The sequence below is a fragment of the Macaca mulatta genome, chromosome 13 (assembly GCF_049350105.2).
Source record: "Macaca mulatta isolate MMU2019108-1 chromosome 13, T2T-MMU8v2.0, whole genome shotgun sequence".
In the NCBI taxonomy this organism is placed as follows: Eukaryota; Metazoa; Chordata; class Mammalia; order Primates; family Cercopithecidae; genus Macaca; species Macaca mulatta.
In genome coordinates this window covers 39,964,047-39,991,309 of record NC_133418.1, presented here as the reverse complement: position 1 = coordinate 39,991,309, position 27,263 = coordinate 39,964,047, and the positions used below count along the sequence as shown (strand labels likewise).

At 40.2% G+C, this 27,263-nt stretch overlaps 2 protein-coding genes across 2 annotated transcripts in view; one reads left to right on the top strand and one right to left on the bottom strand.

Annotated features, from left to right (window-relative positions):
* SUCLG1 (succinate-CoA ligase GDP/ADP-forming subunit alpha) overlaps positions 1-19,314 on the bottom strand; it is a 36,208-nt gene extending 16,894 nt beyond the window's left edge. The window contains exons 1-5 of the mRNA XM_015112752.2: positions 19,207-19,314; positions 8,130-8,233; positions 2,908-3,024; positions 908-1,120; positions 707-764 (exon numbers count right to left, since the gene is read on the bottom strand). Coding sequence (XP_014968238.1) covers positions 707-764; positions 908-1,120; positions 2,908-3,024; positions 8,130-8,233; positions 19,207-19,303 — 589 coding nt within the window. The 5' untranslated portion in view covers positions 19,304-19,314. The remainder of the gene's footprint in view (positions 1-706; positions 765-907; positions 1,121-2,907; positions 3,025-8,129; positions 8,234-19,206) is intronic.
* A 282-nt stretch (positions 19,315-19,596) lies between these two features.
* Positions 19,597-27,263, top strand: part of DNAH6 (dynein axonemal heavy chain 6) — a 381,338-nt gene continuing 373,671 nt past the window's right edge. The window contains exon 1 of the mRNA XM_015112750.3: positions 19,597-19,701. The gene's annotated coding sequence lies outside the window, so the exon portion shown is untranslated. The remainder of the gene's footprint in view (positions 19,702-27,263) is intronic.

Below are 27,263 nucleotides of genomic sequence, written 5' to 3'. Positions count from 1 at the left end.
GCACTCCAGCCTGGGCAACAGAGTGAAACTCTGTCTCTAAAAAATGAAAAGACTAACAATACCAAATGTTTGTGAAGATATGGAACAACTGGAACTCTCCTACATTAATGATGAAAATATAAAATGATACAGCCACTTTGCAGAACTATTTGGCAGTTTCTTATAAAGTTAAACATATTTGACTTATGTTCATATGAACATGGCTTAGCAATTCCATTCCTACACATTTTGCCCAAGAGAAATGAAAATGTTTCCACAAAAAGACCTGTACACAAATATTGACCTAAGCTTTGTTTGTAAGGCTCAAACATGAAAACAACCCAAATGTTCATTTATGGGAAAATGAATAAACAAACTGTGGTATAATTATACAATAGAATACTCCTTAGCAATAACTAAGTTATAATAGTTAATGAAATTAACTACTGATACATGCAAACACATGGAAGAATCCACAGAGTGCTCAGCAGGAAAAAAATCTTCAAACTCCCACCACCAAAAAAATCTTCATTGATTCTGTAGAATTGTAATGGCTTCTCAAATAAACTCATTATATTCAAGATACAGAATTGATAGACTACAAAACTCCCTGGTAAATTCTACTCAAGTCAAATTAAATTTGATTTGTAAAGTCAAAAATTATTTGTGAGTTTTGAGGGTTTAAGGCAAATGTTTTAATCTACAAGAACGTAACAAACAAACTCACCAATCCTTCCTTTTTTGTGAATATGGCCAGGCATGATGCCAATTTTACATTCTCCAGGCTGAAAGTAAATCACAGTTTTCAGAAAAGTTAAAAAAAAAAAGTCACTCACAGGTCACACACACAAATACACTCGCATTCACTCAAAGCTGTTTAGCCCTGTGAGAGGCTTAATCTGGGTTTCTTTTTATTTTTTGCACTCACATTGATGACTCCAGGGCAGTTGGGCCCAATTAGCCTTGTCTTTCCCTGGCGCAGCAGTTTGTGCTTGACTCGTACCATGTCCTGCTGGGGAATTCCTTCAGTGATACACACAACCAAGGGAATTTCCGCCTCAACAGCTTCATTAATGGCAGCGGCAGCAAAGGGCGGAGGAACATAAATGACAGAAGCCGTTGCTCCTGTCTGTTCTTTGGCCTGAAACATTAACAATGAAGCACTTTATTATTGGTTAAATCATAAACATTGTAAAATAAATTCAATACCATCATTTTAATAATGTCTTGGGGTAAGAAGAGGACACTACCCAGAGACATAGCATTCTTCCCATTCTCAAATTCGCTACAGTGTCAGAGTAGAGCAGAATCAAGCATAGCTCTTTCTCAGCCAATTTGAATGCCACTGTGAATTGAAAGCTTCTATGACATCTCACTCTCTATGGCATGTCAGTAAACCTGAAAGCAGCTTGACAGTAAACAGAGTCAAAGGATGCTGATAGATCATCCACAAATGATGCCGGGGATTAAAAAATAATTTTTAAAAACTCTGTTCAAGATGATAATAGAGGGGGAGACAAAAAAAATATCAACACTAGTATGGAACCAAAAAAAGTCATATCATGGGGATGTAGGTACTTTATTGAAAAGTACCTACAGTACATAGTTTTCTACCTCTAAAGGCTACAAATACTGCCAGAAGCTAGACTGTGACAACAGCAAATATTGTGCTGGGAAGTCATATGGCTGAAAGTTACGAACCCTACTCATTCAAAAAGCTCTTTGAAAGAGCAGAATGGGTGAAAAACAATATCTGTCAAAAAACTTATAGAATATTCCAAATGTCACAACTACTTGTGTCACTATAAATTATAAATGGATTGCTGAGCAACAAGAACTTTCTTTAAAAAAAAAGCAAAAAGAGGCTCATGACAAAAGAAAAGTCTACCTAGAAGAATTGTGAAAAAATATCTCCTCTCTATATTTTGAGGTTATAAAATCAGCCATAATAGAATTTACAGCAGGAAGGACTTTAAATTTGTGCTTTAAAACATGTGATGCTTTAAAATATACCTTAAAAATATGCATAAGAAGAGGGGAAGAATACATTTAAGGCTGATCAATACATCATCCCAAAGAACTAAGTTTATTTCCTAGATTTTTAAAATTAAATATCCAAGAATTTACACTATAATTTCTCAGTTTTGTATCTATTCATATAAGAGTCAAAAGAGAATGCAAGACTACACACTGAGCTTAAATTAGCTCCCTACAGAAGCAAAATCTGAGATGTCAGAAACACTGTATAATTTACTTACCTTTTGTATCATCTGAAGTTTTACAAAAAGTACCTATCAGTTTTGTAACAAATAATTAAAGTTTAACTTAAAAATAATTTTAAAAGGTAATTATTAAGAAATCAGCAGTTTGAGGAGAATCTAGGACACTGTGATTTGTAAATCTGACTCTACAATTTAGTTTATTCACATGGGACCACTCTTAACTCCAAGCCATTCTAATCAGCTGTGAGACCATGGGCTAGATCTCTAACCTCTTTGCACTAGTAACATCCTTACCATTAAAATGAGGATGATAACAGCACCTACTTCTGAGGGTTGTGGTGAGGCCTGAATGGGGCAATTTGAATGAACTACCTAGCACAGTGCCTGCTGCATAGTCCCCACTCAGGAAGAATTAAGGGGTGGTTGCTGACATTTGTACTACTAACACACTGGAAGAAGAAAGGTAAGGAAACGTAAAAAGCCAAACAGGAGCCTGGCCACAGTACTTCCTCCCTTAATAGCTGATGCGTATCTAAAAACAAAAATGACACACAGGTTTTGAGGGCAATTCAAATTTCTCTACGTTACTGAATTTTCAAACAGCAAGTGACTCTCCCAAAAGAAACATAATTAAGATCTCTACCCAAAGAATGCTTGCTCTTCCCTTGATTTTCTTATCTTGCCAAACTCAGATACCACTAATTACCTCCTTCACAGTATTAAAGACAGGTAAGCCCAGATGCGTCTGGCCTCCTTTCCCCGGAGTGGTTCCTCCAACGAGTTTGGTGCCATATTCCAATGCCTGCTGGCTGTGAAAGGTGCCCTGAGGGGAAAAAGCACAAGATCCATGAGAAACCGTAGACTGGAAAGCCCAAGAGAAGCAAAAGCAATCTTGGCAACTTAGGAAAAGAAAAACAAATAGGTTAGCTATTCCCAGACAATAACATATACGAAGCATTCCCATCAATGTACTAAACATAGCTTTGAACCTTGAAGCAAAACAAGCCTCTGAAAAACCAAAATAGCTATAAACAAGGGCCTCTTTGATTCCGTTTTCAAACTTGGCTGATGACCAGAAACTTCCTGTTTCTCAACTCCTCATGGGCTCACACTCCTCAGTTTAAAATCCATGGTAGATCATCACCCTCCCACAACAACCTTGGCTTTCTGTCACTTCAACTTAAAACTCTGGCAAAACCAAAACCTGGGTTATATCCAATTTTCCCCCTACTCTAAGTCTATACATGTGCAGCCAAAAAGTGGCTAGGGGGAAAAAAAAACATGTCAACTGGTATCATTTTAAATTAATGATCACTCATCTTAAGTAAGCCTTTAATACTGCCCACCCAGCAACCTATATTTCTCTATCCATTCACTTTTCCTCATCAGTCTCAGCATTATTGACATTTTGGACAGGATGATTCTTTCTTATGAGAGGTCATCCAGTGCCTAGTGGGACAATTAGCAGCAACCATGGGCTCCACTCATTAGACGCCAGTAGCATACCCTCCTAACTGTCATAACTCCATCCACTTAATGACAACCAAAAACAGCTCCAAGGACTGAGAGATTCATTTTCACTAGGCTTCTGGGGTTCGACTTCCCCTCTTCTCTTTCTCTCTCCTTAGACTTCTCTTTTTCATCTAAATTCATACCCTTGGTGATGTCATCCCATATCACGGCAATACATATCATCCATATGGTGACCCCTCCCACATACACAAAGACACACACCCCCCACATATATCTAAGCCTTGAACTCCATACTCACATTGTCAACTGCCTACCTGACACCTCCACTTTGAGAACTAGCAGGTATCTCAAACTCAACATGTCCAAAACTGAGTTCCCGATCACTCCCCCTCCATCTACCCTATCTCAGTTAAAGACAACTTCATGCCTCACAGATAATCAGACCAAAAATACTGAAGTCATCCTTGATTATTCTCTTTCTCATATGTACCATATTAGATCCATCAGTAGATCCTATTGCTCTATCTTCAAAGTACAATCAACAACTCCTCCCCCTTCTACTGCTATTACCTTGGTCTAAGTCACTTCAACTCTTAATGGGTTATTGCCCTTGCTCCCCTTCAATCTAATCTCCATAGCAGCCCGAGTGATCTGGTCAAAACATAAGGAAGATCATAGTACTCCTCTAATCAAACACTCTGATTGTTTCAGATTTCAGTCAAGTAAAAGCCAAACTCCATATACTGGCCTACAAGTCAATATACAAGCTGTCTCCCCACATCAGAATCCCGTACCTGCCTCCTTATTACACTCCAGCCACGCTGGCCTTGCGGCTTCCACACACAGCAGGCACACGCCTGCCTCATGGCCTCATTGTGTCCTCTGCATGGAATATCCTTCCCTAAGATATCCACTTGGTTCACTCCTACGTCTCCTTTACATCTTAACTCAGAGATCAAGCTTTTGCTGACCACCTGATATAAAATCGCCCTCTCCTCCATCCTAACCACCAGGACTACACACACTCCTCCTTTCCCCGGCTTATTTCTTCCATAGCAATTATACGTTGTAACATACCACATAATATACTCATTGATTTTGTTGATATATTCCCCCCCAACCACTAAAATGTAAATTCCATGAAGACAGTGATTTATGTCTACTTTGTTCATTGCAATATGACACCTAAATCAACATACAGTAGGCACTCAATAAATAGCTGTTGAAAAATGAATGAATCAATGTGGTCATTTCAAGCACCTTCAAAATGCGGTCCCAACTATTTACGTTCTATTAAAGGAATACAAATCAGGGCCTTAGGAAGGACTTCAGAAATTTTCTGATTCAAATTATTTTTCAAAATAGGAAACTTGACCACAAGCATGTTAATTAACTTGTCTAAAGTCAGGGGCAGGGTTTTGAAAGAACCACAGGCCAGTGCTTGCTCTCTCTCTTAAAGCAGTGCTATTCAAAGCATAGTTTGCAGACTTGCTGCTCTGCAATGAGGTAAGAGGAAAAAGAAAAAGAAAAACAACAAAAAAAGGAAGGAAGGAAGGAAGGGGGAGAGGGAGGGGGAAAATCTAATTTTTAAAAAAGTAAAAATGTTTGCAAATAAAGCAGTATGACATTGCTACAGCTTTTATTGTATTTTATTAAAATATTGATCTACATTAGACTGAAAATTAAAAACAAACACCTACACTGTTTTTTTGCTACTGACACTGAGAAGCACTGCCCTAGACTACACTGCCAGGTAAACTCAAAAGTACCAAATTTTAATCCTAAAGTAGTGCTAAACAGGAATATCACATCTATTCAAAATAAGCTTATTTTCCTTAGTTTTACAATTATCATCAGCCAGTACACAGTTAGGAATAGTAATAATTTTAGCAGCTTATAAACCCAGTAAAAGAAACAAGATGGCACCCACTGGAAAACTGCATTGCTGAAACATACTCTAAAAATACAAAGATTTTTCATTCATATGTAGAACAATGTGTGTACTGAGAAAAACTAATGAGGCAATATGCAGATTTACTGTGGAAGTAAGTTCTAAACTTCAGACATCATCATTATCTCTATAATGAATCTGAATCAACAAACCTGAGGCAATTAATGCTCTCACTTAAATTTAAAAACAAAAACAAAAAAAAAGGAGAGTGAATGAGAAACAATGTTAACTGCAGGTAACTGAAAAACACTAAAACTACCCTTTGATTTAAATATTTAGGCAAACCATTACCTTATTTAGAACACAGACACAGTTCTGAATAGTGCTTACACCATGGGCAATGGATTTTACAAAAAACCTCAGAGCTTAAAATGTCATAGAATCATATAATATTTGGCAAACAGAAAAACAAAATTATATATAATAAATTTATGTGGAGAATTTGGGTTAATCAAACATCTGATTATATGCTAATAATATTAATATATAACAAAAAACAGGCTGAATATAACATCAGTTGGGAAGGGGATGATAGAATGCACTTCAAATCTTGGACGAAGATCTACTTTCCTTAGAATGTATATAAGGGAAGTGGCATACATAACATTATTTGGCTATCAGAATAAACCTATTTTTTTTTCTTTTTTGAGACAGGGTCTCACTCTGTCACCCAAGTTGGTTCAATCATGACTCACTGCAGCCTCAACCTCCTGGACTTAAGTGATCCTTCCACCTCAGCCTCCTGAGTGGCTGGGACCACAGGCATGCGCCACCACAGCCAGCTAATTTTTCTATTTTTTGTAGAGATGGGTCTCACTATGTTGCCCAGGCTGGTCTCAAACTCCTGGGTTCTAGCAATCCTGCTACTCTGGCTCCCCAAAGTGCTAGGATTACAGGTGTGGGCCACCACACCCTGCCATTTTTACGAGGAACAAAATTTCAAGGTTTTATGGGTGTTTCATTTTTTTGTTATTGGTGGATTTTTTTTTTTTATGGTAATAGAGGACTGGAAGAAGAAAAAGAAGAAAGGTCTACTGCAACACATTTGTGTGCCCTGTCATTTCAGAAAAAAAAATAGAAAAGCAAAGGACCATTTCACATGAAACAACCTGCTAGCTGCAGTCTATAGGATTTGGCCCACTACCTGGTTTTGTAAATTGAGTTTTATCAGAATGCACCCAGGTCCATTCATTGACAATATTTTCTATGGCTGCTTTTGCTGTTAAAATGCTTTTGAGTAGTTGTAACAGAGACTGTATGACCCACTAAACCTAAAATATTTACAATCTGACCTTTTGCAGAATATGTTTACTGACCTCTGCTCTAGATTACCAAAATACTGAAGAATTGACAAGACAATTCTTTTAATTACAGAAAAATCATTAACCTTAAATTATTTTTTAAAAATTGACTGTTTTTATCTTGCCATATCTCCTTTAATAATAAAAAAGGGATACTTTGGGTTAAGATACGTGGTTATACTCTAATTGATTTGATAGTATTCCCTCATTTTAAAAAATTCTGTGCATCTACTATGGTGGAAGTATAAATTTGTTCCAATGTTTTCAAGTTCAATTTAGCAGTAGCTATTAAAATTATAAATACACAGACCATGTGACATCCAATTTTACTTTTAGGTATCTGTTTTATAGAAATATGGATTGTATATATATTATATGCTGGATAATATTATATAAATATATATAGTTCTGTATAATAAACACTATAAAACACCTATAAATGTGTTTGTATACACAAGAAAAATATCTGAAAGGATACATGCCAACTTGTTAACAGAAGGAATTCCTGGGGAGTAGAAAGGTAGGAAAAAGGAAAGAAGATTCTTATGTGGCATTTTATTATAGAATCTCATCACAGATATATTTATTTACACTTATACAAAATCTGTGATGTGAACAGGAAAGAGGATGAGAGAATGAATATCAATAAATGAGAACAAATTAAAACACTTCAGGCAATTTTGCCTGCTAGTCCCAGGCCATGGTCCCAGAAAAGCATAAGATGGGAAAAGTCAGTGGGCTGGTTCTTCTGCTTGTCTCAGTACCCATGAGCCTCTCTGGGTTTGAGCATTTCTCCACACTGAATGCGGATTCTGTGTTTAACAATATGGCTTTTTGTCTGTTTGTACAAAACCTAAACACAAGAATCTAGTTTACCTAGTGCTTAGTCAAAGAAACGGTGATCTGTTTCAACACTGGAGGAAAATCATTAGTGTCGTATTTGCTGAAAGAAAGTGTATAGGCCTCCTGCACAATATACTCCTAGTAAGCATACAATATACTCCTTTGCAAGGTAAGTTTAAACACAATTTTTATGTTATAGGCCGACAATAGCAACTAACCTCCTGAGATACAACCCCATTACTGTACAGTATATTTCTCTGCAACAATCATGTGTTATTTTTGTGATATTAAAAATAAAAAAATTGTTAATTTGTTATATCTCTAGTCTACATTTCAAAATAAAAACCTAGATATACATACCTGTTTGCCGGTGAAACCCTGGCAAATAATCTTTGTATTTTTATCAACATACAGATGTTTCCGAGAAGCTGTATAGGAACAATGCCGAATTCCATTCTGTGCCACTAAGACGTAAAAAACCAAAAAAAAAAAAAAAAGACACGTTATAATTTTTCTAAACTTTTGAACAATAATTCAACTTGATCACACACACACACAAAATCCTCTAATGCACGAGCTATCCTGTGATCACAGCAAACCTAAATGTCACCTTTTAAATAAGACACAGTGACCACAGTAATAAGTTAGAAAAACAAACATAAAAGACATTGTTCCATTCTCCAGGATCCCCTCTTTATCAAGAACCATGATCTTGTAGTTTTTTTCTGAACTGAGGAAAAAATTAATGTTTATCATTTTTATTTCCTAGAAAAAAACTGGGGCTCAAAGATAAATGGTTAAAATTAAATCCAGGGACTGAAAACGAAGTGTCACCCCTTTTAATACTGTTTACTAAAGAGCCACATGTTTCCCCATTTGACCCAAATTTTTGAAGTCTAATACCTTTAAATAGGTAAGCTAAGAGGCAAACTTTGTCAGGAATACAAGTAAAAATTGCTCAGCAACTTATTTTCTAGTAGGAACAACATATTAAATGTTAAGTCATAGGATAAAACTTATCTAAAATACAATCAAAAATCACTTAATGTCTTCTGATATGAACTCATGTATAAAAGAAACAGGGAAAATAAAATAAATAGGCAAGTAGACAAGAGAGGAAAAAGCTTGTTTTAAAAAACAAACCTAGGTTATTGAAGCAACCTACCTAAAAGGGAAATTAATTGAGAAATCTAAGTAGTTACTACAACCAGCTCCCCATGTTTCAAAAAACAGGAGGAGGAACATAGATGACTTAAAATTGTGGGCTACCTTCTAAACGTCCATTAATACTACCAACCTGACTTCTCTGTGGCCCATCCCTGGCCCTTTCAAAGTAGCCAGGCCTTCTGCCTATCATTGTGGTAGTCCACGAAGCCAGCCCAAGAAAAGAACATAAGGAGTAATCTCTATTGAACAACAAAAAAAGAACACCTGTCACATATTTGCCCAGAGTCCACTCCATGCTTTCTGCCTTAAATCACTGCCTCATGCCCACCTAAGTCCTGACCTCACATTCCATAACTGAAAGAGCAACAACATCTGCTTCTGGCGGAAGTATCTGGAATCCATTACACCTCCAGGGAAGAGACAGGCCCAGATTTAGCCCTTACCACCTGGATAACATTTGGTACACACAAAGAACCGCTATGTAACAGACAGCTTTCTCAGACGAGACTGTGATCAACAAGGGGCCATGGGCTTTGCAGGTCAAGTTCTGGCACAGCAGTCACAGCTAAGCATCTGACTCCAGGCCAGTGGACACAGCAGGGATTTATGGCCTGACACCCTGTCCCTACTGAGCTGTGCAGCACAGCCCACCCTCGCCAGTGCTGCACTCCAGACCCATCCTTGCCCTTGGCTCCCACTTCTCCCAGCTGAACACCTACAACCATGATATTTGTGTAGAAGCTATACCCTTTCCTACCCTGCTACAATTCCTGACTAGTAGAAGAACCGGCTTTACCAGTCCCTCCCATTGAATCTTCAACAAAGGTTCATATCATTTCATGTATCATATCATATCATATCATTATCATATCATATGTTTTCAGACCAGAAGGTAGAAAATTTGATTATAAGATCAGATGTTGTGATCAGGATATCTGGAGTCCCTACTTGTTCATATAAAATACTTTTTCTGGGTAAAGTTTGGTTCTGCACCAGTACTCTTTTTTTTTTTTTTTTTTTTTTTTTTTTTTTTTTTTTTTGAGACGGAGTCTCGCTCTGCCGCCCAGGCCGGATCTCAGCTCGCTGCAAGCTCCGCCTCCCGGGTTCACGCCATTCTCCTGCCTCAGCCTCCCGAGTAGCTGGGACTATAGGCGCCCGCCACCGCGCCCGGCTAGTTTTTTGTATTTTTAAAGTAGAGACGGGGTTTCACCGGGTTAGCCAGGATGGTCTCCATCTCCTGACCTCGTGATCCGCCCGTCTCGGCCTCCCAAAGTGCTGGGGGATTACAGGCTTGAGCCACCGCGCCCGGCCTGCACCAGTACTCTTATACTCACTAACTTAACATAGATCAGACAATTCACTTCTCCTTTGAAAGCAGCAGAAGTCACCCTGACAAAGACAGGTCTGTCTGTGTCCCTAAAGCACAGCTCCAATAACAGACCAACGAAGATCTCTGCTTTCTCATAGTAACTCCAGATCTCCTGGATCAATTCTATGGAGCACAAGATTTTACAACATCACATCTTTGGTGCTCATAAAAAGTGTATCAGAAGTGTGATAAACAGCAGCTCACCTCCCAATCCCCTGGCCTTTTAGTATTAGTCTGTGCAATGCCCCTGAGAGCCTACAGCATCTAATGAAGTAAATCTTGGGAAACCTCTAATGCATACGTGTAGATGTGTGTGCACTCATGCATGTGTGATCTCCCCATCTACACACCAGGCCTAGGCTCATACAGACCCACTTCTAGATAAGCTGGAACTAATAGACTATTATCATCTTACAGGCAAATCCAAGAAATATATTCAATGGCAAGAAAGTGAAATTCCTGATCACATTCCATCCTGACAAGAAACCTGTATGATGCCAGGCAAGGTTATCATCTGTACTGAAATGTGAGTTCGTTCATTGATTCAATCAACATTTGGGGAGCACCTATACCAAGCCATAATGTCAGGTGTCAAGGATAAAGTGACGAATGACAGTGTCTCAGCCCTCAAATAACTCACAATCTATATGAACTGATATAAAAGTCGGCCATAACTGCTTAGTGTGTAAAGTACTATAACAACAACAAAAAAAAAGCCTTGGGAATTTGGGGTAAACTCCCCACACCTATTCAAGGTAGAGAAGTCTATGTATGTGTGAGAGGTGGAGTTAAGGAATGAATCCCTCATTGAGATTACCTCCAAATTGAAACCTAGGTTATCAGCAGTTCACTACTAAAACCCCCAATAACTTGATCTCCAAGCTCCTAAAGAAAGGAAAGAGGTTCATCTGGTTCCTGGTCCACTGTTATGACCTCTCCACAACTAAAAACTCTCTTCACCTCTGCCCCAGCCCTGGCCCATGCTACCTAACTTGAGCCCCTATCATCTAAACTGATAGCTGCACCTGCACAGTAGGAATTAACTTGTCACAGGAGATCCAGACAAGGAATCATGGACCATCATATGCTTCCTTTTCTAGAATACTGCTGTAATATGTTAGGCCAGCCAAGTGAGAAATGTTGGCAATCAGAGCAGACTCTAAAACCCAGTGGAAAACCGTGAGTAGCCCAGCAAGCCATGATGGTATACCATAATCACCACAAATGCCTTTTGAATCCCAGAAACTCAACCTACACCAGAAGATGAATCCACCCTACCCCAGGCCCTTTATATCAAGCATGCTCCCCAACCTGTCATGGCTGTAAGGAGGACCTGAAGGTGAGCTATATGATGTAATACTCCTCACCTTAATTTCTGCCTCCTCAACAGCTTGAGGTAACATACTTCAGAGAGAACCAATTCTCAGTCTCCTGCCACTCCATGCTACCATGACACACCTAACAACTGGTGGATATATTTGAGGCAATACTATTATCAAATCAATGACAAGTCTTACTATTGTTGACATCATAGAATGAAGGAAATTCTTTGTTGCTGTATTTGCATTCAAATGGAAATAACGCAAAATATGCTTTTCCAAGTAAAACTCACCAAATGTTAAATCACTGTCATTCTCCTCATTCCTCCCCACCTTAACTAATTTAAGGCCCAGAATTCCAGGCTTGAGATTCCCCACAAAAGCAGACTCCCCATACCCCCACCTTCCCTCCTAGAATCCTTCTACCACTCTCCTTAATTTGGGCTGGTAAAGAGTGCAAACCACTAGCTGCTATAAATATTAAAATCAAACTGACTCTACACTTTCTTTCCCTAATGAATTTCTTCTCCACCCAAATTATCAAGCAAATACCTTAAGTAATTAAAAATAGCCTACTCTGCTTCTGCTGGAGAATGCAAAGTAGTTCACAGTGCAAATCTTCCACTGTCCACTGCTTAACTCAACTTAATCATATTTTGGTTTTAAATACAATCTTGACCTCTGTGACAAAGCCATCAAATTACTAGAGTAAGTGACTTCCTAAAGTGAAATTTAGAACACAAGGCATACATTGGTAGCCAAACCATCTTGCAAATATCTCTTATCTTTCAATTAAAGATTTAATGTCCTCAACTTCCTGAGAATTTCACTTACGTTAATCCATATAAATTAACATTTAAATAAAACACTACAGTCAAGAATTCCTGTATCTTCACATGATATATATGATTTATGAAAATAATGGGGGACTTTAAAAGGGATCTGAGATTAAGAATAGAAGCTATGAACACTTTCATGTGGTATACAATAAACACCATCACACAGTACACTACTGAGTGCACATATATCCTTACTCTCTTTATCACATTATTTCTAAGTGAAATTATCTAAGCTTAAATTTATTTCAAGATTATTTCAAGTACCATCTAAATACTTTTCGCACTGCTAACTGTAAACTCCATGAGTGTCAGGACCATGTCTTATTCATCTCATCTCCTATGGCATATGGTCAGTTACTTACACACAATAGGTGCATGGGAAGCATTTCACTTAATTACAGGATAAGAAAAAGGGTCTCCAAAAGAAACACTTACACCAAACTAAACATCATAAGGTTCATCTCTTTTTCAGTGAGTTGGAAAAAGTCAATCTTGAACTCCCACGTATCAGGAAAGAGGGAAAAGAACCCTCTATCTTTTTTGTACATATAAAGACAATAGGTTTCTCTAAAATTCATATAGAGACTGCATGGAAGTTCAGCCCTAAAATGCTGCTGGCAGTCCCCAAAGCTACATTAATCTAGTACAAATGCCATGCTAACATTTTTTTTAATAAATGAAACCCAAAAGCAGTAATACAAATTGAATATTTCCCTACATGAAAAAAGAAAACATTCAGACTGAGTAAAACACACCATAGGCAGAGTTAAAGGCAATAACAGACCAGGGGAGTGTTTTCATAACATTTAACAGACAAGGAATTAACCTGGGCAACAGGAAGAGCCAGCAAAAAGTGGAGCTCAAAGCCTAAGAGAAAAACTGATAAAGACCATGAACAAGAAACACAATGGATGACAAACTACAAATCAATATATGATGAGATGCCTAGCTTTACTAATAAGAAGGAAATAAGTATTATTATTATTATTATTATTTGAGATGGAGTTTTACTCTGTAGCCCAGGCTGGAGCACAGTGGTGCAATCTCAATTCACTGCAACCTCCACCTCTCGGGTTCAAGGGATTCTCCTGCCTCAGCCTCCTGAGTATCTGGGACTACAAGCCCACACCACCACACCCAGCTAATTTTTTTGTACTTTTAGTAGAGACGGGGTTTCACCATGTTGGCCAGGCTGGTCTCAAACTCCTGACCTCAAGTGGTCCGCCTGCCTCAGCCTCCCAAAGTGCTGGGATTACAGGTATGCGCCACCACACCCAGCCAAAAATAAGTATTTTAAATTAAATATTAGAGCAGGAAAGGTGAGGTTGGCCACCAGGAATAGTTTCTGATGGCGAATGCTATAGTTGTCACATCCTAGGCCACCTCCTTATCTTCAGATTCTTAGAAATTGTCCAGCTTAACCTTGGGACTGCATCCTAGGAGCAGCTGAGAATATCATCACAGGAATCAGACAGGCCTGGTCTTGAGTTTATGCTCTGCCTTTCAGCAGCCATGTAACCCAGAGCATATCTTTTGATCTCCCTTAGCCTTAGTCTTCCCATCTAAAAGTGGGATAACAGCTGCCCCTAGGAGGCTGTGATGTTAATATGAAATTACTCCTTAAATTGGCACCAGGTAGCACAGTGTCTGGTACACTTTCAAAACTGGGTTTATAACCCTACATGAACACAAAGGCAAATCTTTCCCTAAAAAGAGAGAAAAAATAGTTCATATTTTAAAATCAAATAAGTCTAGCCAAAAATGTTTTCTACATGTCCTTGTGCACATCTTACATGTTTATTTATAAAAATACTAATCCATGTCTACATATAATGTGCAGTATGCACAAATACACTTCTAAGTTTTTAACATATAATACATTTGTAAAGGTGCAGCCCTCACTGTAAAACAGGGACAATAATAGTATATACTTCATAGGCTGATGTGAGAATTAAATGAGTTAGTAATATATAAAGCATTTAAAATAGTGCCTAGGATAGAGCAAGTGTTATATCCCTAAGAGCTATTTTATTACCATTATTATTACCGATGCAGAATGAGTAGACCAAACTGCTTTGAGATGTTCACTGTGACAGGCTATCTGTCAGGTGCTAGGGATTCACAGGTGAACAAGACAGGCTCAGGGTCCTACCCGCGTGAAGTTTCCTGCCCTGTAAAGGAGCTAAACATTACACAAAGAAAAACAAAACTACCAACAGTACAAACTGTAATAAAGACAATGAAGGAAAGAGGCTGAGTAATCTGAGAGATGTGTTTTCAACGGGGGTGACAGAGTTGTACCTGTCAGCCACATACTGGTCTTCTTCACCATAATAGTAACTGCTGATTTATAAGATGGCTGATGGGATGAATGATGCAATGTATGGTCAAAGAGCACCTGCCCAGCGTAGGACTCAAACCATGGGCCTTGTATGACCAGTACCATGCTCCTAACCAATAACCCGAGGCTCTATTCATGCAATACTCAATACTCCTTCAACTCACCTCTCAAACTGTGTCCCTGGTAAACATTTATTCATGCATGTACTCATGAATTTAACAAATGCACACTTATTAACCATATGCATTATGCATATGTAAGACACAGGCTATTGCAGTCTACACCTACAGGACCTTATAATACAGCAGACTAGCTAGCAGCCACTTACCCCTAAACTCCAAACAACCCACTATTCAAATGTTAAATTATATATTCATTTAATATTGATTTACAAGTGAAGTTTAATAAGCTGTAAGTACCATATTTCATCAAATATAACACACCATTGATTTTTAAGACGTACTATTAATTACTGGTAAAAAAGAAAAAATGAGGCGGGTGGATCACCTGAAGTCAGGAGTTTGAGACCTGCCTGACCAACATGGAGAAACCCCATCTCTACTAAAAATACAAAATTAACAGGGCATGGTGGCACATACCTGTAATCCCAGCTACTCAGGAGGCTGAGGCAGGAGAATCGCTTGAACCCAGGAGGCAGAGGTTGCCGTGAGCTGAGACTGTGCCATTGCACTCCAGCCTGAGCAGCAAGAGCAAAACTCTGTCTCAAAAAAATTACATATATATCAATAATAAGACACATCCTAACGTAAGAAATGTTATAATGTAAAAAAATGTGGGTCTATCGCGCCTGTAATCCCAGCACTTTGGGAGGCTGAGGTGGGTGGATCATGAGGTCAGGAGATTGAGATCATCCTGGCTAACACAGTGAAACCCCGTCTCCACTAAAAATACAAAAAAATTAGCCAGGCGTGGTGGCGGGTGCCTGTAGTCCCAGCCAGTTAGGAGGCTGAGGCAGGAGAATGGCGTGAACCCAGGAGGCGGAGCTTGCAGTGCGCCGACATGGCACCTCTGCACTCCAGCCTGGGGGACAGAGCGAGACAATGTCTTAAAAAAAAAAAAAAAAAAAAAAAGTGGGTCTATGGCATGCCAGTCCCTTGATGAAATGAAATTGTTGCCCTGCACTTAAGAGAAATTATTTTTAACATTCCCAATTACATTTCTATGGAAAAACAAATTTGATGTCAGAAAATCAAATCACTTTCTCATGGCTACATTGGTACATTTGAATCAAAGCTATTTTGTATTTCTGAAATAAAGATTTGGTTGTTAGATGCAATGGCAACAGATACTAGCATCCAAAACATCACTGTTGAGTATCTCCTTTTCCAAACTACACTTTAAATGCATCTCTGATTCTAAAAACAGGCCTACACACCTGGTAAACACAGGGAAATGGAAGGCAACACCTTTGAGCAGAATAGTCACCTTCTCAACACATCACTGAGGCTGCCAAAAAAAATCAGAGCTTCGAAGAAAGCAGCTTAAATTATCACATGGTACATGCTGGTGGAAACGATACTGCAGAGTCAGAAGACCTGGGTGCTAGTACCCCTTCTGATACTCACTGGGAACTTTCGGGATTTCCTCATCTGCCGTACAAAGGTTTGGGACCAGTTGGCTTTTAAGCTTTACTTTCTGGCATTAAAATACCAAAATTCTGAGGTTCAAAAATACTGGCTCTTATTCCCTATTTATTCTAAAAGATTCAAGTTACAGAAACTACTGACCAGTTTTAAAAAGACCTTGCATTACTTTATGCTTCTCTTAAAACGTCACTATTTCAACTTTAAGGGTGCTTATGAAATCCTTAAACTTTCTCATGGAAGAAATCTTTCTCATTTTACATTGTATTTTCTCTCTCCACTTCAACTGGATCCTTTTCCTTTTTTTTTTTTTTTTTTTTTTTTTTGAGAGTCTCACGCTGTCGCCCAGGCTGGCGTGCAGTGGCACGATCTCAGCTCACTGCAAGCTCCACCTCCCGGGTTCAAGCAATTCTCCTGCCTCAGCCTCCTGAGTAGCTGGGATTACACACCCGGCTAATTTTTGTATTTTTAGTAGAGATGGGGTTTCGCCATCTTGGCCAGGCTGGTCTTGAACTCCTGACCTTGTGATCCACCCGCCTCAGCCTCCCAAAGTGCTGGGATTACAGGCATGAGCCACTGTGCCAGGCCCCTTTTCCTTTTCTCATAAGCTGTAAAACAGGGCTCTGAAAGACAATTACCAGTGTTCACTTGAGTTTTTTGTTGTTGTTGCTGTTAACTCTAATCAATATTGCAACACTATGACCTTCAGCAAGTAACGTACCATAAGTTTAAACTTAACAGAGGGAACAAAATTCCCTAACATCTGCAGCTCTATTAGCTTCACAGTCTAAATAATTTCTGGCCCCTTTAAAAAAAAAAGTTTGCAAGGTGATGTTGGAGCTGCTATTTTTCTAGTGGGAGTGAAAATGGGCTCAGAAATGTGGCATGGGAAATAGGAGTTAGAGTTTCGTGAATTTAGAGGTGTTTATACATTAAACATTGTTGTCCATAACCCCTCTTGATATAGAATATATCTTGGTTTAGATCTCAGACCCTTAACAACAAGTTAATCACATGACTTAGATAATTCAAGCCCACTCCAATAACAAAACTTAACCAGATGGTCACTCTAAAGCCAAGTGATCCTGGGAGTCTAAGAACGAACTTCCACTTCTGTGGGAAGAGGATTGAGAGTTCTGCTAAGGGTGGAGTAAGGAGCTAGATCTTTTAGACACTCTTCCTTTATTCTCTAGATGTTTCTAGACAGCAGACCTACCTGAGGCTAGGATCTTGCAGAACCTCAGACTAGCAAGACCACAGAAGCGAAAGACACAGGTGGGCAACTTCTTCCTGGGGTTTCCCACCACAGTGGTTGTGCTGCGCACCTGATCTTCTACATTCTAACCCACTATCTATTCAAATTAAGCTGGTTTAAAACCATATTCAATATACTTCATTCTTGGTGCTCAAACTCTATTGCCCTGAGTGATTACTGGGTATAACGAATTCTTTTTGTCCTTCTGCCTACAACACCCTCAAGAATCTCCAGAAAGCTTTACCAAACAAACCAACTATTTCATACTTGCTATCATTATCTAGCCAGACCTTTGTCCTCAAGTGATTGGCAACTAAGTGTTAGCTACTGAGTGCACACTCATCAATGCACACTTTTAGAATGTAATCTTCTCAAGAAAGGAATTAAGTCTCATAAAATACTCAGTACAAGCAGAATTACGAACAAACCGGAAAAAGAAAACTAACTTTATTACATACGAGATACTTTATATAAATTGCTCCACTTATTCTGCAGTGAAGCCAGATCATCCTGTACATCATCATTGCTAAAACGCACATTTTTTTTCACTTTTTAAAAAACCAGGATACATGTGACAACCACTGGTGTGTCACAATTTTAATAAGCAATCGTTTTTCATTGTTAGTGGTAAACAAAATAATGGTCCACCTTACAAGTGATGGTGCTTCAGGCTCACTGAAATGTGTTAATATTTTCATGTGATTGGAAACACTGAAAAACAGATTAAGAAAAGTGTCCAGGGTTATTACACAGACTGAAAAGGGACTAGCCAGATTTCAAACCCTGATGTGGATGATTACAAAGTTTCTTTCTACTATAACCTACCTGACAAGCACAGAGACTTTGAATATAGCAAGAATTTTCCATAGTCAGCGTGTCTCAAAGACTAGCAACCTTGGGTGCTAAGTTTTCGGGAACTGATGTGTCCACAAACCGCCTGTTGGAGGCACTGCAAATAAGCTGGTTTAGGTCCCAGCCAACCATAAGCTTCTAGGAGTCTATGCGGCTATGCCGACCCACTCTGTGTAAAGAAACTATCTTTCCCCTGACGTACAATCTTGCGGAGGGGGAATTCGAAGTGTAGGACCTTTCCGTACTAGGGACAGCCTCATCCCCCAACTTCCTACTGAGACACTTCCCCTACCTCTCAACCGAGACACTTACCTTCCCCACCTCTTCACCCCCAACTCCAAATAAGGCCAGTCTAGACGCCACCCCCACCCTGTCACTTGTCACCGCTGGGCCGAAAGCAAGCTTCCAAATTTACAGGGCTCCCAGACCCGAATCCTGGCTCAGCCACCCAGTATCTCCATCTACCAGCGGCCTAAGCCATGCCCCCGCCCCCCCCCCCCCCCCCCCCCACGTATCCAGCAAAGCTCCTTCCTCCGTAGGGGTCGCCGACTTGAAGCCGGAATCCCAAACCGCTCCCAGGCCCCCGCCGAGGTCCCGCCCTGAGGGCCCAGCCGCCGCCTGGGCCAGGACGCTGGGTCCGGCGAGGCCAAGAACCCGCGGGCGCAAGGAAGACAGTCCTGGCCGGACTCACGGAGAAAGCTGCGCGACAGCAGACGGGCGGCTGCGAGGCCGCTGCTGCCGGAGACCATGGTAGCGATGTCAGCGGCAGCCGCAAGGGTCGCGGTCATACGCCAATGACACTCCCAGGCCCCCGGGGACCTCACAGGGACAGAGGCCTAGGCGGAGGGTGGCCACAGCAGTCGCCTGAACAAATTTCCTTCTACAGAGGATTCTTCACGGAACAGCGGCGATGGCAGGTGAAGACAAAGAGGCATCCTGTCGGAGAGGCAGATAATAACTCGGCTCCTTCCTAGAAATGTGGGTTTGATTAACATGAATTATAACAGCAGCTGGGGGTAAACCCCCACGTGAGACTGGCCGGCGCGTGGCATTGTGGGCAATGTAGTCTGACGGCCGCGACTGGTTCGTAGGTTTTGAGTTAGGCTGCGGGAAGGGAGCGAGGGGAGAGCGGCAGTGAGACCGGGGAGACAAGGGACTTGAAGACTAGGAGGGAAGAAACAGTGAGGTGAGGTGCGAAGAGCAGTGCCAGAACTTTGTATCCCAGGCCCATCTCCTCCCCCCTTCGTTTTCCTCGTTTGCTATTAGAAAGAATAATATTTCTCACCGCGTACCTGTGCCTGGACCCGGAAGGGTTGCCTCTGGGGACGGGAATTCGAACTGGCGCTGGTGGCATGTGAAGGGAAAGACGTGATGAGAAAAACCAAAAGTTATCTTAGTGACAGTTAATTTCTTGGAATGTGGAGTTTCTAGTTAAATAATCATGCAGTGTTTGACTAGCAGTAAGTGTATGACTGTTTATTCCCTGGGTATCCTAAGGGCTGAAATTCGAGGTCAAATGCGACTTTGCTCCCTGTTTGGACAAACAGTTCCCTCTTCTGTAACAGCTTTAGAAGGAACCTCAGGGAGTCCCAGAGTCAAAAGGTAAACAAGAGATGAAGTAATCTGCGTCTCTGCCGAAAATCGTGCTCCTGAGATTCCTCATCAGAATTGTCAATAAAATTGCAATCCTAATTTACTTAGGTAGTCATTATAATTGGCACTGAGCTGTGGGATGGATGAGTGGGATTACCCAAGGAGATTGCCCAATACTTCCTTTATGATCCAATTATTGCCATTATCAGGTTGGACTTCACTGCAAATAAACTCCTCGATCATGGATCATGTTCTTGTGATAATTAAATTACTCAGAGTTAAATAGTATCAGTGGTTTCCAGATATATCCATTATAACAAATTGGACATTTTTATAGCAAATAAATAGAAAATCCCTTGCTATTTTATATAGCAAAATTCTTCGTGAACTGAGTTATATGTTTAGTTTCATTTAATTGATAAAATGATGACAAAAAGTATAATTTCAGTACACTTTTAATGAAAATTTGTATTTCCATGAAGTTGGGTATTTTTGTTTGTTTTGTACACTGAAGTATCCCCAGCACCTAGAACAATGCTTGACACAAATAACTCATCGTTGAATTGAATTGATATATATGGGAGAATAGTAGTATATAGATTATTTTTTGGATCCACAGACAATGTTTGATGAACTTAGGATATTTCAATCTCTTGCAATAACTGCACCCCTGTGGCAGACCAGGTCTCATTAATGCAAGCCTCCATAACAACGTTTCAGTACTGAGTAGCTAAGTTAAATATTAAAAGCCAGTGCCCTTGTACAAAGGCTGGGAGGTAACAAAAGCCCACCAAGGGTTTTTGCCTGGGCCTTTCCTGGGCCTTAAAGCATGACAAATTAATGAAGGAATTCTTAACGGGACCCATTTAAGATTAAACAAGTTTTATTGGGGATCTGAAGAAACTCCCCAGGCCTCCACAAACAAGTTTATTGGAGGTCTGAGGGAACTCTCCAAACCTCTGTGATTTAGCAGGGGGCAAGATAAGGGTAATCACCCCAGCATCTAAACCCATGTAGATTAAGTAAATTTACTGAGCCTCCAAGGAAGGTCTTCAGTACTCAGACCTTAGTTATAGATTAAAAGAAGTTAATCACTCATGTCTTTAGATAAATGCACGCTTACACGTAAACATAGCTTGGAAGGTATATAAGCTCTAGAAAACTGTAATTTTGAGTTGGTCTGGCGATAATTTCCAGGACTTTTCTATGTAACCGGTTGCAGAAATAAAAACTCTCTTCCTCCCCAGTTCATCTACATCTCATTATTGGGCCACAAAAACTAGCAGCCCAACCCTCAATTTGGTCCGGGAACACCCCTACCTCAATTCTGTAGCTGACAGGTAGGGGACAACTACACTAGTCAATACCAACCACTCATCTTTGCAGACTGAGTTTGGGAATCAGACAGGTCTGGGTTCAGATTCCAACTCTGCCACTGGCTACGGGACCTCTGGGTTTCAGGTTTTATTACTGAGATGGGTATGAAACTTCCTAAGAGTGTTGTGAACATTTAATACACTTAGTATATAAAGCTACTGTCACCTTGTACCAAATATTCAATAATGGTAGTTATTATCATTAAAGAACTGTCTTTTTTACATGGCAGGATCATGTTTTAAAGGTTTTAACTAAAGTGAGTAACCAAATTAGAACAGGATATTTCTATTTGTCTCAAAACTTTGTCTAAAGCTCTAAAGCTGAAGACAACAAGCCTTACCTCCACATCCATGAGGAGGGCAGTCTAGGAGCTACTTCTCTCTGAAGTTTGATAGGAGGTGGCCAAATGTGTCTTTGAATTCTCACCCCCACATCCCAGCCGGCTCAGATAAGCGAAAGACTAGAATTCATTGTATGAGGGTGTGAAAGAAAAATAAATCTCAGGACCCCAAAGTCACCAAGCCAAGAGAAAAGTCCAGCTGGGAACTGCATCAGGCAAACCTACCTCCCATTTTAGCTACAAAGATAATAAGCTACATACCTCCCTCACAATCTGCCCACAGGAAATTCCTTGTGGATAAAGGACAGGCAGAACTCAGAGTCTTCCCTCTGAGGCTCACCTGAGACAGATGCATGTCTGATTGCTACCTCTGCCCTATTGTTTATGTAAAAATGCAGATTCACTGAGCCAGACTAAATTGTATATTCAGTGGAAGGCTGATCAAGGACTCAAAAGAATGCAACCTTTTGTTGCTTATCTACTTCTAACCAAGAAGTCCCTGCCTTACTGGATGGACCAATGTACATCTTACTAATATTGATGTGTCATGCCTTCCTAAAATGTATAAAAGCATGCTGTACCCCCAACCACCTTGGGCACATGTCATCCGGACTTTCTGAGTCACGGGTGCATCCTTAACCTTGGCAAAATAAATTTTCTAAATTGACTGAGACCTGTCTCAGATATTTTGGATTAACAAGGGGATTGATGCTTCTGAGTCTAGAGTTGTCAGTTTAATGTTCTTGTTTCCTTCCACTCCCAGCCAAGTTTGTGGGTGAGGGCTTCTTACCAAAACATTGGTGGTATTAAATTTCAGGATAAATCCCTACGGACTGCAGAAATTCATGAGCCCACCTTAGTTAGCTAGATAGGTCTTGGTCAGAGAATGCTTGAGGAAACTTGAATTTGGAAGGCAGGCCTAACAGTTAAGCTATGTCTGCCTCCTTCCTAGAGAATTGCAACGGCAGGAAGCTAGCTGGAGCAGTCCTCATCAGCAGGCAGGGCAATATTTGGTGTATCAAGATGTGTTAATATTCCTGTAGTAAAATGCATGCCAAGGAAGTTGAACTTCCCCCTAAGAGACATGCCATCCTCTGAGGCAAGGAACCCTGGCATAAAAGACTGCAGAAAACCCCCAGAGGGAGGAGGAAGGCAGGAAGAGTTACAAGGAGGCCAGCCAAAGAGTACCCAACTGACATCAGGATACTGTGCAGGGGAGTGGGAGAGGAGTTTCTGAAAAATCCATGAAGTGCTCAGAAAGAGCCAGCATTCCGAAGAGAGAATAGAACATCAGGAGAGAACCACAAATAACACCATCTAAGAGACTGTATCCGAATCAAATCTACCCACTGCGGGAACATACAGCAAGGGTGTGAAGGGAGGAGGAGTAAAAGAAGAGGGGGAGACAGACCTCAGCCCCTTCCTTCCCAGCTGCTGATTGTGGAGTCAGATCATGCCAGACATGGGAGTGTCATGCGCTTCCGTGTGAAGAGACCACCAAACAGGCTTTGTGTGAGAATAGAGCTTTTTAATGACCTGGGTGCAGGCTGGCTGAGTCCGAAAAGAGAGTCAGCAAAGGGAGATAAGGGTGGGGCCATTTTACAGGATTTGGGTAGATAAAGGAAAATTACAGTCAAAGGGGTGTTCTCTGGTGGGCAGGAGTGGGGGAGCTTTTGAGCCAGGATGAGCCAGGAAAAGGACTTTCACAAGGTAATGTCATCACTTAAGGCAAGGACCGGCCATTTTCACTTCTTTTGTGGTGGAATGTCATCAGTTAAGGCAGGGACAGGGCATTTTCACTTCTTTTTGTGATTCTTCAGTTACTTCAGGCCATCTGGGCATATATATGTGAAAGTCACAGGGGATGCGATGGCTTGGCTTGGGCTCAGAGGCCTGACAGGGAGGGAGGGAGGGGGAGGAGCTTTAAATTAGGTATAAGGTTGAAGTTTTTCATTGGCTTGGATGGAACCTTTAGTTGTTGGTTTTTAAAATAGGTAATTTATTGCCCTGGATCAAAATTCAAAAGGTACAATAGATATTAAAATACAAGCAGTGAGAAATCTTCCTTCTAGTCTCCCCACCACCCAGTTCTCCCCAGGGGAAGTCAGTGCTATCCTGTTTCTTGTGTATCCTTCCAGACCTATTTTTTTGTATGTATTCAAGTATATACATATATCCATTCCCCCTACCCTACCCTTCCCTGTTCTCACTAATATGTAAATAAGTAGGGACAATTAGAGATATGTGCTTGGGGGAGTCAGGAGACTCAGCAGTCTGGGTGGCTGGTGTCTAGAGGAGCAGCTCCAGGGGGGATCTTTTTCTGCCAAAGTGGTCCCTGCTATTTGCAACCAAGAATCTTGACAAGAGTGAGCTAAGTAACTGAGTTTTAATCTGTTGGAGCAAAGTCTCTCGTTTGCATTTTTTTCATTTGCATTGTTTTTAACAAAATAAATTCATTATAGTCCCTCATGTGTGGAATCCAGTCAGAGCAGAAGGGAGAAGAGTTGACCAAGATTTGGGGTATTCTGCCTATTCGAGAAATTTTGGCTCTTTATGTTTAAAAGCAATTATAGTTCTATATCTTACCTTGATTTTATGTGACCCCCCCATTCTACTAGAATGTCAGATTCTTTTCCTTTCACCAGAGTTTTGTGTAAATTCCTGGAGTGATGCTAGGATGAGGTGGATGTAGTGTAAGGAGTGTTTGGTCTTCTGTCTGTGCTGGCATCTCCTGATAACATACATCCTTCCATCTGGTCCTTAGCTGTGGTCCAAGCTATTGCTGCATCGTCATTTACTCCTACTTTGAAGGCCTGTTTTGCTCTGGTTCTGTCAGCTATCTCTGGGCTCTTCTCAGGCATATGAGAGCCTTTCAGCCTCCGTGGGCTACAAGAAACATCCCTGCTCGCTAAAACATACCATTTAGCTGCATCTTGCCAGCAGTTTGCGTCCTTGCTCTGACATGCACTCTTGCTCTCTTGCTGACTCTCTCCTACTCCCCCCAGAAGTTCCAGCTTTGTGGACCTGTTACAAGACAGGGGTCCCAATCCAGATCCCAAGAGAGGGTTCTTGGATCTCATGCAAGAAAGAATTCAGGGTGAGTCCACAGTGCAAAGTGAAAATGAGTTTATTAAGAAAGTAAAGGAATAAAAGAATGGCTACTCCATAAACAGAGCAGCCCCGAGGGCTGCTGGTTGCCCATTTTTATGGTTATTTCTTGATGATATGCTAAACAAGGGGTAAATTATTCATGTCTCCCCTTTTTAGACCATATAGGGTAACTTCCTGATATTGCCATGGCATTTGTAAACTGTCATGGTGCTGGTGGGAGTGTAGCAGTGAGAATGACCAGAGGTCACTCTGGTCACCATTTTGGTTTTGGTGGGTTTTGGCCAGCTCCTTTACTGCAAACTGTTTGATCAGCAAGGTCTTTATGACCTGTATTTTGTGCTGACCTCCTGTCTCACCCTGTAACCTAGAATGCCTTAACTGTCTGGGAATGCAGCACAGTAGGTTTCAGCCTCATTTTACCCAGATCTTAAGATGGAATTGCTCTGGTTCACAAGCCTCTGACATTTCCTCCTTCCCTTTTATAAGAGAACCCTTAATCCTAAGGGTTGCAGAAGGGCAAAGATCCGTATTCTCTAACTTCTTCAGGCTGAATAGGGGCAATGATACTCCTGCCTGCCTATGAGGGTCTCTTGCATTCAAGGTAGAGAGGAGCTCAGTCAGAAAGCCTCAGTATGGTAAGGTCCATTAATAACGCTTGAGTTTTGACAAACAGTGATATCTGGAAGATTAGTAAGTGTTTAAGAAAACATTCAGTAAGCTTGTCCTGTATTCCTACACAAAAAGTATAACAGCAATATATTCCACAAGGGTAAAGCAAAACAAAGTTATTCCAAGAAAACTGAATTAGAAAGCTTTCCATGAACTGGGCAATTGTTGGAACCAAGCTGATACGCGGTTGCTAGATGATTCCAATATGTGCCCCGGATTAGAGTATTGATCCAGATTTTTACATTACCCAACCCTCTTGTTTCTTCTGAGTAGCAGTCAGAGATTACTAGTTGTTTCACAGGAATAAGCAGGGTTAGTCTTACTTGCAGAGACAAACTTAAAAACAACTGATAAGACTAGAATCTAATAATTCCAATTTTTGCTAAAGACAAAGCAGGATAAGACCAATTTGTGTTATTATATTTGCCCTGATTCTTTGTATAAAGTACAAGAATAATGATTATTTTTCATGTATGCTCTTTTTAAGTTGGTTTTGATGGAACTCTCTTCCATAGCACAGTCTCAGATAAGACTTTTTTAAAGCCAAGCCCTGCCACAGGTTTGTATCCTCAAATACCTATGAGTTGGGTAAATTTCTCTTCTTTTGAGGTCCCAAGATAACCTGGGGCTCCTGGACCTGTGAGAACATGGCATTCTTTGCTTCCCCTTCTTTACTTATACAGGCCAGAAACCCTGTACAGGAACTGTGTAAGGCAAGATATGAGACCAGTTCCCCAAAGGGCTTTTATTGGCTCTACAAGTCAAGTTTGATTCCTTAAAGGAAAGCACACCATTCCAGTCAAAGCCTTGGTAAAATAATCAATTTCTCCAATTGTATCCTGTTACAAAAGAAAACAGATTCTTGTTGCACTTACGCAAATAACTATATTGCTATAAATTAAGAATACTCACAGTTTCCACATTTTGGAGAAATCAGGTAGAGAGAAACAAATATGCTGCAAATTTTGTTCAAGGAGCATACTTTACTCAATTGCTAAAACCTGCAAATAGCTCAAAAAAAGTTTCATTTATTCTGAAAAGCAAAACAAAGGATCAGCAGCATTTTAAGCAAAGTTAAAAAGATTAGCCTTCTTCAGCTTAGTCCCTATAGTTAACTTCTGTTTGATAGTTATGAACATTATATTTCTCCATGAGAGTTCTGAAAATGTTTTCCTCTACTCTGATATCACAGTCTCCAGTTATCAGAAAACCTGCATTTAAGAATGCCTGTTAGAGTTCTATAATTGATTATAAACCACCTTCTAAAGAGGATTAAAACAAGGTAACAATTGTTTGTGGATGACAAAACATCTTAGGATAGCCACAGTTAAAAACACAATTGACAAAGAAATTTGGTTACCTCTGTGGCATACAATAATTCAAAACAACAACTATAATTATTACTGATAATGTACACTGAGTCATATCAAAATTATAGGAGTTTCCCATAATTTTGGAACACATATACCAATAACACATTTATACAAATACAGCCCAAAGAAAACCAAACACCATTTTTACAAATTTTTGTTAAAGAGCAGATCATAAGCAGGTTTTTGCTCTAAGAAAAACCTGGTTTGCATTTATTCCATTGTTAAGTTTACAGAAAAACTGAATACTCCTTTAACTTTAGCCAATATGTTCACACAGAATCTTTT